At 36.9% G+C, this 19,990-nt stretch overlaps 1 protein-coding gene across 1 annotated transcript; it reads right to left on the bottom strand.

Annotated features, from left to right (window-relative positions):
- Nucleotides 1-9,054: 9,054 nt before the first annotated feature.
- On the bottom strand, nucleotides 9,055-10,783 carry LOC109580030 (inner nuclear membrane protein Man1). Its single transcript, XM_019992770.3, has one exon. It carries the CDS (start codon nucleotides 10,625-10,627, stop codon nucleotides 9,194-9,196), a length of 1,434 nt encoding a protein of 477 aa, XP_019848329.2. The 5' UTR covers nucleotides 10,628-10,783; the 3' UTR covers nucleotides 9,055-9,193.
- Between the last annotated feature and the right edge of the window lie 9,207 nt (nucleotides 10,784-19,990).

The following is a 19,990-nucleotide window of genomic DNA, read 5'->3' as shown; positions in this document are numbered from 1 at the left end:
CAGTTATGTTTAAATAGTTCTGTTTCTTTTGCGACAGACCTTGTAGTGTGAGGTTCTCGCTTAGCTTCTGCTGATCCTCAGATGTGGAGGTAGTTCGGGAAAAAGAGTCGACGTCGATTAAAACTGGCGCTGCAGAACTCAATGGGTTTGTGGTTACAATCTTTTTTAAATTACCAACATTCCTGGTGTATGTTTTACCACCAGCGGAAATCTGCGCAACATTTCCTTCTCGCTTTACTACCTTATACATACGTTGTAGGATCAAATGTGGGTGTCAACTTATGTGGAAATATTACATTCTTTAAGAGTACTGTATCTCCAACTTGGATGTCAACATCTCCCGCACTCCTGGCCTTGTCAGTCAATTGTTTCCCTTTCTTTTTTCTCGCATATCGTAATCTTTCTCTTCTGAGTCTTCTATTTCCTCTACAAAATCCTAAATGCAGGGAATTTTATCTCTTATTACTCTGTTAAACATTAGTTCTGTCGGTGGAGCGCCCGTGGTACCATGCGGAGTAACATTGTACATCAAAACGAACTTCTGAATATCTTTCTTGTAGTTGTCGTTGTTTGCATGAGCTATCTTTAAACGTTTCACTAAGGACCTGTTCATTTTTCTAATTCGCCGTTAGCCTGAGGCCAGTATGGGGGCGTAGTCATTGCCAATGCCGTTGGTATTGTAAAAACTTTTAAACTCAACGCTTACGAATTGCCTTCCATCGACAGACGTTAGTGTCTCTGGAAATTCCAATGTTGAAAATATCTCTTCCATTTCATCAATAATGGTTTCAGATGTTATCGACTTAATCACTTTGAACTCCATATATCTGGTGTAGTAATCAATTAGTACCAATATATAATATTATCCCCCTTAGGTAAAGGACCCAAAATATCGGTTGCTAAGAATTTCCAGGGTCCATTCGGGAAAGTGTGCCTCTCCATCTCCGTCCTAACAGAGATTGTTTACCATTTTCGATTACATAAAATGTAGTAATCAGTTCCGGATCGTTTTGTATCGAAATTGGAGTCTCAAAAACTTGTAATACTTTTAGTATACGATTTGAAGCATATGCCCGAAAATGATTCGCTGATTCAGCACGTGAGTTAAAAATAAAATCCTTTTCCTCGCATAATCGTTGCCAATCTGAATGGCTGATCAGGTTCAATTTAGAGCCCGAATTCATGATCATAGTAATTATGTAACCTCCTATTTTACATGGGATCTCCACCTCTTGTGATGACTCATTCTCCACTCTAAATAACCCAGTTCCCTTCGAACCGTCGGGTACATTTCCCATTTCACTGCTTATGGACTACGGTGGATCTCTTCCTCTCCAGCGTTTTCTATCCGGTTCATCTACTTTGAAGTTGGGCTTCCGTAACCTTGTGCGGCATTTCCTATAAAAATGTCCAATTCTATCGCATTTACTGCATTTCCGTAACTCCGTAAAACATTCTCCTTCCAGTGGTGTTATAGAACGAAACAAGTGCCTCTCAGAAGCGTAATTCCGTTGTACGAAAAGACTTTTTCAAAATGTGTTGCTAAGCGCATAACTCAACAACGCCTGGACCAATTTGGCCAATTCTTTTTTTAAATGTTCGTTGAAGTTCAAAGATGATTTTTTCGAATAACCGCCGGAAAACCCCTAAAAACACAAATTTTCTTTTTCCCATACAAACGAATGAGTGGTTGCTAGTAACGCTAAGGCTCGAGAACGGCTGAACCAATCTTGATAAAATTTTCAGAGGTTGTTCGCTGCGGATCGGGGAAGCTTTAGAAATAGCGTATGCTCTTCGTGAGAAAAAGTCAGAAAACTGGACAATTCCAAAAGTAACTTTATTTCATACAAAAATTCATTGGCAGCCCAAGGCACATGACCGAGTACTCCCAGGATGTGATGACATACATGTATACGTGGGGAATTATGGATCGCGGTGAATCAGCAAGCGATCGTCACAATGCCACAGCACGACTTTTCAAACAACAGTTACGAACAGTACTTTATCTTGAAGCAACGTGCTGTTAGATGGTGGATGTACTCTGTTGAGGGGCAAAAAAGAGGTTTCTTTTTTGGCTGGTGGTGGCCAGATCAAAGTAATGCAATCATTTCTGGGGAAATCCCTGATGCAGAGAAAGATCCAGTATTATACAAAGTGATGAAAACCAATATGGTTCATGAACCTTGCAGACACCACAATCCCACTTCAGTTTGTATGTCTGACAATAAATGCACGAAACACTATCCACGTGCGTTTCTTTCGGAAACGCAAACTGGAAATGATGGGTATCCACTCTAACGGCGTCGTTCACCAGATGACAATGGCAGAACATTCAGCATTCAATTTAGAAGAGTGAATATCGAAGTTGTCAACACATGGATCGTACTATATTCACCATTATTGTCTAATTCACATTCAAAACTCATGTCAATGTTGAGTATTGCAGTTTGGTGAAATCGTTGAAATACGTTTGTAAGTACGTTACTGAAGGAAGCAACATGGCGGTTGTTGGTCTATTGGCGCTTTGTAGGATATTTACCTTTGCAATTCATGAACGTTTTCCGATTGCGCCTTGCAGTTAATTTGGAGAAAGGCCAAAGAGTGTATTTCAACACAGAGAATACAGTACAGCCAGTGGAAACAGCGCCAGTAACAAAATTAACACTGACGAGTTTCTTTCTCAACATTCGTCAGTGAACTGTTTGCGAGAACATTGCTTTATTCGGAAATGCCTTGATATTATAAATGGAATGCATCGTCGAAGAAATAGTTTCGCAAAAAGCAAGGCCAACCAGTAGATGGACTTCCAGGAGTGTTCTCAACTAATGCATTAGGACGAATTTACACAATCCACCTGAAAAAAAGCTTCTACCTTCGGCTGCTATTGATTAATGTACGCGCTTCAAATTCATTTGAGTCATTGCGTACTGTGAATGGTACGGTGTGTGCAACTTTTTGAGAAGCAAGTCAGCAATTACAATTGCTGGAACATGATAATCACTGGAATCAAACGATGGTCGATGCGATAGCTACTTCGAATGCAAATGAAGTTCGCACACTTTTCGCGATGATCATTTCGACATATCTGCCTTAAAATACGCCAAAGACATTCTACATCGTATACGCTAAGAACCGGAAATGGCTCAATTCCGGTTGATACTTCCGGTGATTTGATATCAATTCCATCTGCCGTTTATGAATTCACGAAAGATAAACGCATCAATGTTCGGACATTGGCTAATTATTATAACTACGATAGCTGCCAAAAAACTGGAAACTCAAAGTCAAAATGAGACTTGCGCTCATATAAACCGATCTCGACACTAAAGATGACGCCGTGAATTATCCAGTAGAATTTCTAAATTCTTTGGAGAGGCTTGGTATGAAACCTAAAAATGTTATTTATCAAACTGCGTTACATTGAAAAAAATGTAGAAAAATCGCAAATACGAGTATATGATTAACAACACAATATAAATTTTGGGAAGAATTTAGTATACCGTCCCAGGATATCAAGGATAAAAAGGATATGGTCGGATAGAGGAGATTATCCTGATCAAGGATATATATGGTTATAGCCGCAGCAGGCTTATAGTTTCCGAGTTATTCGCGTTTAAATTTGAAAATTTGCAATATTTTATTTACATATTTTCGATATATAAAATTAATTTTGCACCTATATTTTTGAATTTTATATACACCAACACATCACTTATTCATTTGCACATATTTATTTTACATAATATAGTGCAGAAATTGCTTTTAATATACATTTAAGTTATTGTTGAATTATTATTATTTTAAAATAACAAATAAATTACAAATTGTCAAATAATCAGTGCTACTTTATCGACATCATTTGTAAAAATAAATTTATAAATTTGTCAAATAATCAGTGTTGATGTGTTAGTGTATATTAAATTCAAAAATATACGAGTAAGTGCAAAATTAATTTTATGTATCCAAAATATGCAAATAAAATATTGCAAATTTTCAACTTTAAACGCGAATAACTCGGAAACTATAAGCTTCCTGCGGCTATAACCATATATATTCGTGATCTGGAGAATCTCCTCTATCCGACCATACCCATTTCCCAAATCGGGGGACGGTATACTAAAGCCGACCCTAAATTTTTGTCTTTTCATTTCAAAACACATAATTTCACGCAGGACAACGGCTGCGGGATCAGCTAGTATTAAGATAAAATAATATCACGAATAGACGTTGAAAGTTTAGACACTGCTAAAAACCAGCAAGTCGATATATTGGATAGTATGAATTTAGTCCAGTTCAGTTTCAATCGAAGTATGAAGTAGCCCCTTCGTTTACCGCATTCCAAATTGCATCAAATAGGAAATTTTAAATATTGAAATGCTGGTGACAGCAGTTTTGTTGCTCCAGCATCAGAGTGCAGAGCTTTACAGTGGAAGTGGCATCACCACCGCCACCACAGGTAAACAAAAGGCAATGACAACCACAGGAAAAGCACAAAACTGCTACAACAAAGGCACTAGGAACAACAACATAAAATGAAGGCAGCAACTGAAAAGAGAAAGGCAAACAATAAAGGACATCTGCAAAGGAACACACACATACTCCTATGAAATATGCAGGTTATATCATTAGTAAAAGCGATGGCAGCAACAAAAACACGAACGTCAACAACAGTTTGACAACAAACTTAGTACACATCATCTACATATGTATGTACCTTCAAACGCCCATACATAAATTGGGCACAGTGACGATAAAAAAATCTGCACTGGACCTGCTGATGACCTGAAACGATAGAAGAAATTGATTTTTCATTTAAATAACTGATCATTTGGGCCAACTTTTTTTAATAATCCTCTTCTCAACTTCTTTCCATGTAATCCCAAAGAAATAACTAACGTTCTCTCTTCGATTCGTCATTTCTCTCCTCGCTAACTTTGCGGGTGGATTCCTCATTAAAGTGATATAACCGCTGTCTTCAATGCTACCAAATTTCATTCTCCATACTTTAGACCAGATTTACTATTGTGAACGGCTTAAATGGCAAAGGAAAATACAAATTTCTTTTTATTCTCCGATTTTCACAAGTTAAGACTTAAAACAATTTCAACATTTCTTGACTCGAAATATGTCAAAGAAATTCCAACTCTTGGCGAATGGAAGACATGTAAATGACAAGAGCAAGAATTAATATGAATAAAAGTTTCTAATAGTCAAAGAAGACTGTTTGATTTTTGTAATTTATTGGATTATTTTCACAAGCTAGACTATTTTAATCATAGCTGTATATACAACATGCGTAAAACCAAAGCACATATCTTTTCATATCCTCATCCTCATCATGCTTATCGGATTTTTTCCCGTATATTTGACTGCATTTCATACCGTCCTTATATGCTTGCCTCGAGGCGATAAATGCATGTAAAAGAGTGAATGAATGACAAGCAAAAGGACAATGAGAATTGAAGCGTTTTGTGGTGGGTAATGTGTAATTCTGAAACCTGGATAAACTTTTGAATATTCACTCAAGTGCCAAAACCCACCATAGCAGATACTAAACACGAATACAAAAGCCACTCAGGTAGTAAATTTTCTTGTAAACGAAATGCTGAAGGCGATGTAGAATTGAAGTTCGGTCGGATTGTGTGTGTGCTAATTTGTATACAAGTTAATACGTGGTTTCCCAGGTTTCTAATATATTACATATCTATTGTTCAATCTCATTCAAAATCATTGATAATATTTTAGTCAAAACGATTTTGTAATTTTTTTTTACCACCGACCAGAAGCCTTAGAAGTTTCTTTTGCAAGTGTATAAGGAAGCTCCAAGTGATGTAAGGTAAAACAAAGGAATATTATATATTATAAGATTAATGTGAGGTGAGTGGCTGATATTGTACCTGCTCTGGTTTAAATCTGGTTATTTTTGGCCGCTATTGCGATTTTCAAGCAAACTGCATTTTGGTTAAAGTTTTGAAATTCAATATTATGTACATCTTCTTCTTTACTGGCGTGGACACCGCTTACGCGAATATAGCCGACTTAACAACAGCGCGCCAGTCGTTTCTTCTTTTCGCAAGATGGCGCCAATTGGAGATCACAAGCGAAGCCAGGTCCTTTTCACCTGGTTCTTCCAACGAAGTGGAGGTCTTCCTCTTCCCCTGCTTCCCCCGGCGTCGAATTCTTTCAGAGCTGGGGCGTTTTCGTCCATTCGGACAACATGACTTAGTCAGCGTAGCCGCTGTCTTTTAATTCGCTGAACTATGTTAATGTCGCCGTATATATCATACAGCTTATCGTTCCATCGAATGCGATATTCACCGTGGAAAACACGCAAAGGACCATAAGTCTTTCGCAAAATCTTTTCCTCGAAAACTCGTAACTTCGACTCATCAGATGTTCTCATCGTCCATGCCTCTGCACCATATAGCAGGACAGGAATAATGAATGACTTATAGAGTTTGGTTTGTGTGTATGTTGGTCGCAAGAAGACTTTACTTCTCAGTTGCCTATTTAGTGCGAAATAGCACCTATTGGCTAGAGTGCGTTGGATTTCTCGGCTTACATTTCTGAATACTGGTACCAAGGTAGACGAAATTATCTACGACTTCAAAGTTATGACTGTCAACAGTGACGTGGGAGCCTAGTCGCAAGTGCCACGACTGTTTTTTTGATGACAGGAGATATTTCGTCTTGTCCTCGTGTACCAATAGACCCATTTGCTTTGCTGCCTTAGCCATTCTAGAGAAAGCAGAACTAACGGCGCGGGTCTTGAAGCCAATGATATCAATATCATCGGCGTACGCCAGCAGCTGTACACTCTTATGGAAGATTGTACCTGATTAAGTTCTGCAGCTCGAATTATTTTCTCCAGCAGCAGATTGAAGAAGTCGCACGATAGGGAGTCGCCTTGTCTGAAACCTTATTTGGTATCGAACGGCTCGGAGAGATTCTAAATATTGGAAATACAGTTTTTTCTTGAGTTTTTGAAGAACTCTGCAGGCAAGCTAGGAAAGGTAATACGAGTACATATTTCGCAAGTGAGTGTTTAAAAAATATTAGTAGCAACTTACTAAGTGAAACTACGTATCATCAGGGAAAAAGGCCTCACAAAACTCATCTGCTTTTATTCCCCTAACCAAATATTTTATTAAACCGAGTTTAATTGCACGTCTAGTAATCTGCGGAGTCGATTACTTCCTCAAATAATTAAAGTAAAGCATGTGTTAGATTACTGATATATGCACACAAGAAAATCAGTTTATTTTCAGACTTATATAGTATTTACATGGTTTTAGGCCTTAGTTTCTCTGGAGCATCCATTTGCAATGGTCCTCTATGCCAGTCTTCAGACAGTACCAGTGGATAAAACCGGCAAGTGTGTTGCTGCGAGTTCCTGCTGTTATTAAACTCAGAAAAGTTGCATACACGAAGAGTTCCGAAGAAAAACTTTTGACTGCCCCCTTTTGCTTCAATCTTTGCTTACATACCAATGAGAGGAGTGTGGAAGAGGACGAAACAACTGGAGAATAGCCGCAGTAAATTTTTTCATGGATAGACCGAAACTCAAACATATTATAGTTAGTTATCAAGCAAAACAATCATTCCATTAATATAGCGTCAATACAGGCCCTGAACTCGCACGAAGCTTGTAAATGAGTGTTTTGTTCTACTTGTTTGGGTGCTTAGTCCTAACGGAAATGTTTGACAAAATAAGAACTTGATGAACCCAGCAAGCATATTTGTAACTATAAACTGTTTTTGGCTAAAAAAAAGTGCGCATAGATCCGCTGAATTCTTTTCTATTAGTTAAGTTCATCTTGCCGCAACTATAGTGGTTCTTATTAGGCATCAAATAAGAAATTAGAACCAATGTTTACAAGAAACATTGTTGGAATCGGTCACACACTTGAGTTGTTATTAATGTGGCGAGAATCCCATAATATTGAATTAAATATACAAATAATATATTAGAGTGCCGTGACACAGCGTAGAGAAAACAAACTGCCTACCTCGCAACGTTACAATCGACAACAAAACGTGCGGGATGGGATAAATACCGAGAGTTGAAGAAGGAAGCGAGACGCATTTGCAGACAGAAAAAGAGAGAAGTATGCGTGAGTACCGACAGAGTGACCGACAGAGCTAATACTCGAAAATTCTACGAAAATATGCGGCGACTAACAAAAGGTTTCAAGACCGGAGCATACTCTTGTAGAACCACCAAAGTTGACCTGGTAACCGATGCGCACAGCATACTAAAATTATGGAAGGAACACTTCTCCAGCCTGCTGAATGGCAGTGAAAGCATAACGCCCAGAGAAGGCGAACCCGATGAAGAAGTGCGAATAGCAATTGCCCGTCTGAAGAACAACAAAGCGCCAGGGGCTGATGGATTACGGGCCGAGCTATTCAGACACGGCGGCGAAGAACTGATAAGGAGCATGCATCAGCTTCTTTGTAAAATATAGTCGGACGAAATCATATACAACGATTAGAATTTAAGTGAGTTCTGCCCAATCCACAAAAAAGGAGACCCAATATCTGTTCCAACTACCGTGGAATAAGCTGCCTTTATGCCACAATATCTGAATGTGGTATCCCCGCACAACTAATACGGATGTACAAACTGACGTTCAGCAATACCAAAAGTTCAGTCAGGATCGGGAAGGATCCTCCGAACCGTTCGATACCAAACGAGATTTCAGGCAAGGCGACTCCCTTTCGTGCGACTTCTTCTGGATAAGGAAGTGTAGCAGATGGGTCTGGCAGTGAACGAGGGCAGGGCGAAATATTTACTGTCATCAAACAAACAGCCGTCGCACTCGCGACTAGGATCCCACGTCATAGCCATAGACAGTCATAACTTCGAAGTTGTAGACAATTTGGTCTATCTAACGACCTGGCTTTGCTTGGAATCTCCAATTGGCGCCACCTTGAAAAAAGAAGAAACGACTGGCGCGCTTTTGGTAACTCGGCAATAATCGCTCAAATGGTGTCTACGCCAGTAAAGAAGAATAATATTACTCTGATAAATAATAAGACAAAGGAAAGAAATTGAAAGAAAGTAATTTCATTATTTATTTTGTAGCAATGGATAGTTAGCAGAAATGTTATGTTATTAGTAATTTATTTGATCCAGTCATAGGAGATTACTGTCAAAGGTAACAAAGAAATGCTGTGGAAAATTCAAACTTCAGCAGCTAGTTTCTGTCTTAAATAATCCCTCCCTGTGTCCAGGAGGGCTGCCTGTTAGTAATTCCTCGCTGTAATCTATCCAACTTATAGTGCGGCATTCCTGACCATCACGTACCGTCAGGCCAAATCGCACTCGATTGTCGCTTGCCTCCAGCTCCTTCAAAGCCTCATTAAAGAATCTAATTTCAAATTTTCGTTTGCTGGATGGTATCAATTGATCACATAAATGATTCACATCAACTTCGCGACCTTCTGAACTTTCGCTATTTGCTGCACGATTCTGCAGTTCCTCCATAATCTTGTCAATGAATCTGTGCACAGCCTGCAGATGTTGTTTTTGTATGCGACGTACATAGAAATATGAAAAACAAAGCAATATTAGGGCACACACTAGGAGCGATAGATTGCCACTGAGATTTATGAATCGGTAAGCTTTGTTGTACAGATGACATGCCAAAGATATCTCAGGCTGTTTCAGAACAAAAAATATGTTATGATTTGCTAATACATTTTCAACTCCAATAAATATGACCGGATCTCCTTTATCATCAACCATGTCTATCTTCCACTGGGGATTGCAAGTTATGAGATACTGAGCTGCTTTCAAATTGCGAATATCCACTAAATTACCCCCTTTGAGTTCTTGTCTAATAAGTTCGGTCACACTAATAGCTCTCGTTTGTTTCCGGTCGTAACAGTAATTTCGTTCCGATGGTTTTTTTAGCTGCATCATTAGCAGGCGCACAATTGTTAATGCTGGTTCCAAACGTTCCTTTTCTATACAGATGTACGGTGGTCGTAAAAACGGACCTGGAGAGTTAAGCTTGTCACAGATTACATAATTGGTATTCCCTTCATTGATGTTCTTTGAGTAATCGGCAATCTTCGTCATATACATAAAAGTTATGGTTAAGAAAAATAATGTAAAGGCCCACCAAACGCTGTTGGTGTAATTGTCTTTCAAGCCGAGAACTTTACAGAGCATAGTGATGTATCCGCATGGACTGCTGTTAGCTAAACTGAGTTGTGGATCTGCTAATTGAATGCTATTCCTTACATTCTGCTCAAATAAAGGATTCGGTAAAAGGAATCGTACTTGGTCGGCCATTCGATGATCGGTATTTGCGATACTGTACAGATTCGGATCAGCATTTGCTGTATGCTCCTCGCTGAGTAGTGCGCTACTCTGGACGCTTTGATGATTACAGTCCTGTGCTTTAGTAACCAAATTATTCAGCTCCTGTTTGGCGCGCAAGGTCAGATATGTTCGTGTTGGCACCTTTCGATTCTTCAAATTTTTTATATGGTTTTTAAGCTTTTTCACAAGGAAACCGCGACTCGTTTCTGTTATGGGAACATTCGGGAAGTCATATTCTAGCAACTTTTGACGTAATTCAATATCAGTTAAGTTCTCAACATTTTCCAAAGACATTTTCACAAATTAATAGTTTTAAATTTTGGATATTCTATATATAAATAGTGATTTAACAACAAATTTTATCTAATTATTTATTTCTATTTAAGTACAAATAGAATTTTTGTGTTTTATCATTCTCTCAAAATGAAAATTTGTATTTTCTACAAGATAAATAAGACATTGCATTCGTTTAAAAAATATTTTTTCAAACATTTGAGGGTTTGAGTAAATAAAATGATCAATGATTTCTTTTCGACATATAATTGAATATTCCTTCCCGGCAGGAACCCGTAGGGATATACATATGCAGTACTCGTACGTACCAAGTATGTGCACTTTGGTTTTAACGAATGGACAGATACATATATTCGATGGAAAGAACAAAGCTACAGGTAATTAAGCACAACAATCTTAAAGCCATGCTAATTTCAGCCATCCATTCTTTTTAAAGATTTAAAGCATGTATCAGTGCTTAACCTTAATTATACCCTGAATATACATATATTAAGTTTGTAACATTTGCTGCTCATTTGTCGGAACTGCCGATATCGGACTATAACATATAACTGCCTTACAAACAGAACGAGCGGAATAAAGTTCTTGTGTGGAAAACTTTCACATTTGACAATGTATCTTCACAAAAGTTGGCACAGGTTATTTTATAAGGCAATAAAATAATATACGAAGAAATTGTTCAGATCGGCTTACTATAGCATATAGCTGCTATACAAACTAAACGATCGGAATCTAGTGCTGGTATGGAAAACTTTGCATTTGACAAGATATATTTACGAAATGTGGTATAGATTATTTTCTAAGACAACAATGTAATCTCCGAAGAAATGGTTGAGATCGGTTCACTATAGCATATAGCTGCCATACAAACTGAATGATCGGAATCAAATGCTTGCATGGGAAACTTCCTCATTTAACGATATATCTTCACGAAATTCGGTATGAGTTATTGTTTATAAAAATTATGTAATCGAAAAAATTTGTTCAGATCGGCTCACTATAGCATATAGTTGCCATACAAACCGAACGATCGGAATCAAGGGCTTGTATGGAAAACTTTCGCATTTGACGTGGTATCTTCACGAAATTTAAATGAATTACTGCTTAAGGTAATAATATAATCTCTGAAAAAATTGTTCAGATCGGATTACTATAGCATATAGCTTCCATACAAACTGGACACATATGTAGTTACTGAAAAAAATGTACTTGTGAAGAGTATATTAGCTTCGGTGCAGCCGAAGTTAACGATTTTTCTTGTTTTTCTTTTTCGACTAGCATATAATTTTGACAAGGACAGCCCAGTTTTTAACTTCGCTCGAATTTTCATACAATTCTCAATATTCAGATTATCAAAAAATTAGCAAATACGAAAACTCGAGTGTTGTTTTGCATAAGCTAACGGCAGGCGAGCTGCAAACAAATTAAAAGGTCGCGGTCGTTTAAATAATTGATTCAAATGATACTTTATTCAGTTATGTAAATGAAGAAGGCTTCAGTCATTGTTTATTAAATACGCGGTAATTGGTGAAAAGCATTAGGTAAGTGAGCAGAGCCGTTTCCCGGAATACGAGGAGTAATCGTCCGAATATACACCGCGACGTCATTATAACCACTTTTATGGTTTTACAACTATCAATAGAAAAATTCATAGAATCGCACATATGTATAATATTTAGTTTTACAACAGTTTACATATGTACATGTAAACCCAGATAGATTATATTTATTTGCATTGCAGGTATATTTTATAAAAGAAAACATTTTTAATATTGAATCTATCGAAAAAGGAACTTATGTAAATACATACCTACATACATATGTATGTGGAAGTGCTTAAATATTGTATATCCTTACATCTGTGCTCAATAATTTAATTTAAAGTTAAGGCACTTTATATGTTTTCGGTTAATGGGGATATGTGGGCGTGACAGTGACCGATTACGCCCATCTATGAACTCGTAATTTTTTTGTACCAAGGAATCTGCAACATTCGGGAAGTCATATTCTAGCAACTTTTGACGTTATTCAATATCAGTTAAGTTCTCAACATTTTCCAAAGACATTTTCACAAATTAATAGTTTTAAATTTTGGATATTCTATATATGTGGGTGTGACAGTGACCGATTACGCCCATCAATGAACTCGTAATTTTTTTGTACCAAGGAATCTGCATAGCAAGTTTCATCGAGATACATATCTCAATTTTTACTCAAGTTACAACTTTCAACTTTTCTTGTCATCCTGATCTTTTATATACTATATATAACCCTATATCTATTTCGCTTTAGGTCCCATACACAACACATATGTGCGTTCGATCTGTGTGAATTCGTTTCGCCCATACACGACACACAAATCCATTTTGCGTTCGTTCTTCACATAGTTAACATGTGCGACAGGCAAGCGGAACATTTCTTCGAATTTATTTCTAATATAGCACTTTTATCTATTTCTTTGTTATTCGTTAATAAGTTATTCCAACTTTTATTTTTCTTTATTTTATTTTTATATTTATTACTTTTCGTTTGCAAAATTGCCAATTCATTTTTTATAAGATCAATAAATTCTGATACAAAATTTTTATTAACACACATGTGCGCGCACCGATCGTAAAAAATCAAACATTTTCACGAACATGGATCGGTACTCGCCAAGCATATACACGAGTATACCGCATGCGCACACATAGCGATCTATTTGGTGATACGTACAACTGTACAAAAAACTATAAGGCTACGTTTATGACCGAGCGAATTCGCGTCGCGCGATGCGATGAAAATCGCTACTAGCGATCAAATACATAAATCCATACGGAGGTGTTTATCGTGCAGCAATTCAGCGAAAAGCGGTTTCAGCGAAAATGGAGCGACTGCTAGCGACGAAAATCAGCGATCAAAATTTTTGATTCAGTTGAGCGAATCGCGTTAAACACGATGGACAAATTATCGAAAAAGTGCGAAATAAAGAATGTTTGTGGAATCTGCGTCATCCAGATTATCATAATAGAAACAAAATAAGAAAAGCTTGGGAAGAAGTAGAAAAAGAATGCGGTTTGGAAGGTAAGTAATAGTATTATTTTATTTTTATGTAATAAACAACCTATACTTAAGTGAATATAACATTTTTTTGAACAAAATATTCCTTAAAATTGTTTCGTATAGTCGTAGCAGCTTCAGAGCTTCTGTTATACTGCCTCTGCCTATTCATATTTAACCTTCCTATACCCGCGCACATGTCTGTGAGACCGACGAAACAGTTTTTCGTACATATTTTTTTTTGGAAAGTTTTGGAAAGACTGATAGTCATTAAAGTAATACATAATTTACGCTAACAACTGATATTTTTTGTTTTTTTACATCATTTAGTTCCTATAAAATAAAAAAAATATAACCGGTTTTATAGAAAAATAAAAAGGTAAGAGGAGTCAAAGTCTCGGTCTGTCACACCGTGCGCGGGTATAGGTGTTAAAACATTTGGCGCGGGTATAGGAAGGTTAAGGGAATAGTTTGCTGAACTTGCATTAAGGTTTGCATACAAACTCCCTCTTTATAAATTATAATATTGTGTAGCAAACAAATAGTTTTAACAAATAGTTCTGCACCATAAATATCAGTTTCGATTGATTTGGTTAGTAAACGTCATTTGTTTGTAATAATACCAAAAGCACATTCAATGGATTTTCTGGATTTAGATAGCATTGTGTTGAATAGTTCAGAGTCATTGTTCAAATTTGTTTTAGAATATGGGCGCAATAAATATTTTCTGAGTGGATATGCTTCATCCCCAAGCATTACGAATGGTGCTGCAATATCTGTGCCTGGTAGATTCCGCTCTTCTGGAATTTCATATTCTCCAGTTTCTACAAGCTTATGTAATGTTGAAGCTTCAAAAATGCCACCATCACTCTGTTTGCCATATGCTCCAACTTCAATGGCAGTAAACTTGTAGTCAGCAGATGCAACGCCTTGTAAAACGATGGAAAAAAAGTGTTTGTAGTTGAAAAACATGCTGCCAGAATGCGGTGGCCTTTTGCAACGAATATGTTTGCCGTCAATACTTCCAATGCAATTCGGAAATCCCCATTTGGAGTAAAATTCGTCTGCTATTTTTATCAATTCTTCATTTGTTTTGCGATTCAAATGTTTGGAAACCAGAGACGTCCAAAGGGCGGCACATACTTCTCTAGTAATTTTGGCCACTGTAGCAATTCCTATGCGATAAGAAAAGGCCAAAGATCGGAATGAATTTCCCGTTACCAAAAACCTGAAAATAAATTTAAACGAAATTATTATTTTTAAATGTGTTTCAGCTAGCTCTGGTGCAAAAAAATGGAAAAACTTGAAAGACACCTATCGTAGAGAACTTCGTAAGGAAACTGTGGTGGCTTCAGGCAGCGCTGCAATGCCGCATTCAAAATGGACACATTTTAAGGATATGTTTTTTTTACAAGATAATATGGAATCGCCTCCATGTCAGGTAACTTGATCAATGAAACAAGTTGTGATGAATTGGTGGAACTTGATGATGAAGATAAATCGGAAACTCCTGAATCCATAAAATTGATGCAGCCTGCACCTAAAAAATTAAAGAAAAAACTTACAGAAAGCTCAGCGTTTTTGGAGTTGGAGGAAAAGAAGCTCAAGCTTCTAGAAAAAAGCAACGATGAGGAGGATGATGATTACCATTTTCTTATGAGTTTCAAAAAGGATATGAAAAATATGGGTGAAGAAAAAAAAATAAAATTTCGCATAAAAATGCAGGAGGTTCTGTATGACATTACGTACGGCAGAGATAATCAGGAATCGGCTACGCCAGTTTCTTTTATTAGTTATGTGAGTAGCAGCCCAAATATTGAAACGCAGGATTCAAACAGCTTCATTTTTCCAAATGCGCAAAATTTTAATTAAGCTACTTAATATTAATGTGTGTAATATTATATTAAATACATACTTACATATGTAAGTTAACAAGTATAAATATTGAAATTAAATAAAAATTTATTATATATTACTTACCTTATGGTCAGTGCGAGCCTTTCTACAGCATCAATTGGTGTTTTCTGATTTCTAGTATTTTTTTCTATATGTTTGGATATATTATTCAAGATATAATTAAACGTGTCAATTTTCATTCGGTAATACTCCATAAATTTCTCAGGATATTGTAGAAGGCGGCTGTGTAAATGATGGAACTCTCCATGGCTTTTGCGTTCTTTGCAAATTGGATGCACTTGGAATCTTTTCTGTTTACAAAATCTTAAAATCTGCTGACGCACTAAAAGACTACTTTCTGTAAGCAAAATTTTTCGAACACGTGCACACATGTCTTTTTTTAATGAAATGTAAAAGAAACTACGAACGGATTTGACGTTATAAATTTTCAATCGCTTCTGATTTCGCTGTACTGTAAACACTCAAACCGCGAAACCGCTGGTAGCTATATAGCGATTTTCATCGCATCGCGCGACGCGAATTCGCTCGGTCATAAACGTAGCCTAATACTCTGTAGCAATTGGTTGCAAGAGTATAACAAGTAAGGAAGGCCTATGCTCGGGTGTAACCGAACATGTCATATTGCCAGAACCGGAGACTAAGAAATGACGTATGTAAGCTGCAACAAGTCAACCAGAGGGTGGGAATCGAACTAAACAACAAGTATGTATGTATAACTTGTGTATGAGTCATATTTGGCATAAGATTTGTTACAGTAACGAAAATAATTAAATATCTATAGTATAGTTACTACAAGTACGAGGTATGTTCAAAAAGTATCGCGAATTTTGAATTTTCGCGGGTTACGTATATTCGAATTTCGAATTTTTTGTGGCGTTATGTTGGTACTCATGTCTCTCACTTATGCCGACAAGCTCGGTCATTTTGAATGTTCATTTAATTGTTGACAGCTGCTTTGCTTGCACGTGTTTTGGATCGTCTTCGATTTTTACCTTTCAAAAAAATTGCACCACGATAACGCCCCTGCTCACACATCGTTGCTTGTGCGCCACTTTTTGGCCAAAAACAACACACTAATGATACCGCAGCCACCGTATTCCCCAGATCTGGCCCCCTGTGACCTTTTCTTGTTCCCTAAACTGAAGAGGCCCATGAAAGGACGACGTTACGCTTCTCTTGACGAGATAAAGACGGCATAGAAGGAGGAGTTGAAGAAGATAAAAAAAATGATTTTTTGAAGTGCTTCGAAGATTGGAAAAACCGTTGGCACAAGTGTATAATATCTCATGGGGATTACTTTGAAGGGGACAAATTAGATATTCATGAATAAATAAATAATTTTTGAAAAAACATAAAATTCGTGATACTTTTTGAACACACCTCGTAGTTATATGGGATTTTGGGTAATTCGCAGAATTTCGTTCATACGTTCAGTTAATTTTGACGAACGTTTGAAGATGTTATTTAGGTATATAAGAGATAGTATTGACCCGATTTTATCAACTTTTTGCAAAACCTACAAGCAGTTAAGGGGTTATATACAGTTAAATTTAATGTACATATGTATATTTAAATTTCATATCGTTCCGATGAATATTTCGGAAGTTACACCCAAATATGAAAAAACGTTTCAGAGTGAATATAAAGTTTTTAAAGTCGGTGACCAGAATTACTCTAAAACGGCCAAGCCCCAAGTTTTAACACGAGCTTCTCGTGTTACAAAGATACAATGTTATGAGCCAAACACTCTTTTTCAGTTTCATTGAGATATCTCAAATATTGTCCTAAATACGTATGTGGTATGAAGTCACCTAGAAATTCGATAATCTTTATATTAGCTCCCATATGCTAAAGGAAATATTGATCCGATTCAACCACTCTTTGACACACAGACATAATATTATCAGAAAGAAATTTTTCTTAATTATATACAAGTATCTCACACATGAACTGGTACCTGTGGGCTTGAATAGTTTTTGTTGGATTTGGACAATTTTTAACGTGACATACTTCAATGGCCCTAATCGTGCAAAGTTTTTTTTCGTATATTAGTTACTTCTTAATTTATGCACCAGAAAATGAGCGAGTTTGAAATTGTGTTATAAGCGTGGTTGTAACCATGCCATTTTCACAATGTGACATGGGGTATGTACCAAATTTGGTTTAAATCGATCTGACACTTCCTGAGAGTGAATGATTTCACCTGAAAGAAAGGGGTGCAACGCTTATTATCCAATTAAAGCTGTCTAATTTCATCTCTTTGGTAAATGTTATTGCCTCTGAGGTTTTTGGTTATTGATTTATCGCGCTTTTAGTAGATTTTAACAGTACCGTTATAATACGAGTAGGAGTGAGTGGAATAATAATCCGACTTCATTAATTTTCACTATTGGTAGGGCTCTTATAGGATTTCCTTCTAGTGTATTTGGTTATTTTGGCGTGAACACGAGAATAAAAAAAGATAGACGGCAAATCAAGGCTAAAAAAATAGGAGGAAAAATTAAAAAACAGATACCACTGTTTCCTTTGAAAGAGACCATACAAACTTGATGCATTTCGGTGATCAGATAGATCCACCAGGCATTTAGTTGAGACGCAAAATTAACAAATATTTTAGCAGAGAGTGTGGAGGGCTTAGATATCACAACTACATTTTCCGATATAAGCGTCGGCACTGAAAGCTTCAACATGTGTTAAATGGAAATGCCACAAGTGCAGGTTCGTTGTTTAGAGTCAATAGAGAACAATACAAAGACTATTAAGGGCTACGACTTCGTAAAACCCAACTATCATGAGTTGATCCTGAGTAGTCTACAAAATAGTGATATACTTTTTTCGCTTGTCGTAGACACCTTAGAAACAAAAACTAATATTACGCTTTCTGTAATAGTCGTCTCTTTCCTATATTCGGGCGAGTAACGAGTGCCAACAAAACATTATTTTCCCTATAGTTTTAGTAAATCCACATTTCTCCTCGAAGGATTTATTGGACTCTTTTTCTTTTCTCCGATTTAATTGAAAATACCTAAAACAAAATGAAAATAATCTGAAAACGTAGTTTTATTTGAAACTTATATAAGGTATAAGCATATGTGCATATACATATGTAAGTATTTACCTCTCTTCTTCATTTAAATTTATTTTTTTATTGTATGACACAAAGGAGATATTCTTTGGAAGCGTGCAACAGCTTTGAATTAATGAATTAATGGCAATAATTCTGTGTGTGTACCAGACCTGGGTAATATCAAGTACCAGTACGACTTGTAACAAGTACATTTTAAAGGAATTGTACTGGTACTGGTACTGGCATTCCCAAAATTGTAAAGTACAAGTACAAGTACAAGTACCAGTAATTGAAAAGTACTTGAAATTTTAACAAATACTTGAAAGTATTTGAAAAGAATTGAAAGTACTTGAATCTATTTTTCAATTCTTTGCAAGTACTTTTCAATTACTGGTACTTGTACTTGAAAATTCTTAAAGTACTTAGAACATACTAAGTACTTCAATATAAAAATTAAGGTATTTAAGTACGTGCTAGCACCATTACTACTCAGTATTACACAGGTCTGGTGTGTACGAATACATATGTACATACTACTGTGATCAAAAACTCGAAAATGTCTCCATAAACATTGACGGACACAGCATTACAACACAATCAGCACAAGGTACTTTGGTGTAATGATCGACGCGAGACTCAGCTACAAGGTCCACATTGAAAAAGTCTGCGAAAAAGCTTCCCGTGTAAATGCGGCCTTATCCAGAATTATTGCCAATATAGGAGGTCCAAAACAAAGCAGCAGAGCACTTTTGGCCAAGGTTAGCCAGTCAATCCTAATATATGCTGCACCCGTATGGGGACCAGCACTAATGCAAAAAAGTTATGCAAGAATGGCACAATCAGTGTTCCGGCTAAGCGCAATTACAACTATTAGCGCCTTCCGCACGGTATCTCATGAAGCCGCTAGCGTTATATCTGGAATAATGTCGCCAGACATAATGTCCTGAGAACTGAAGGGCATTTATGACAAGAAAAAAAGTATAGGCAGAAAGCTGACAATTGCAGAGCAAAAAGGGGAAAGACAAGAAAGCATAGAGGAATTGCAAAATCGTTGGGACACAACAACAAAGGGAAGATGGACGCACCGATTAATCAGATATATTCAAGAATGGGTGGATCGAAAGCATCGCGAGGTAGACTTTTATATGACGCAGTTTCTAACAGGACATAGGTGTTTCAGAGAGTACCTGCATAGGTATGGTCATGAAAACGGAGTTACTTGCTCTTTCTGTGGTAACGGTAGTGAAAATGACTCTGGAGATAGAAGTGGCAGGCCGAGTAACTCCAGATAACATAGTGACTCATATGTTGCAAAGGAGACGAGTATGGTATGCCATGGA

The sequence above is a fragment of the Bactrocera dorsalis genome, chromosome 3, assembly GCF_023373825.1.
Source record: "Bactrocera dorsalis isolate Fly_Bdor chromosome 3, ASM2337382v1, whole genome shotgun sequence".
NCBI classification, from domain to species: Eukaryota; Metazoa; Arthropoda; class Insecta; order Diptera; family Tephritidae; genus Bactrocera; species Bactrocera dorsalis.
This window is presented reverse-complemented; position numbering and strand designations above follow the sequence as displayed.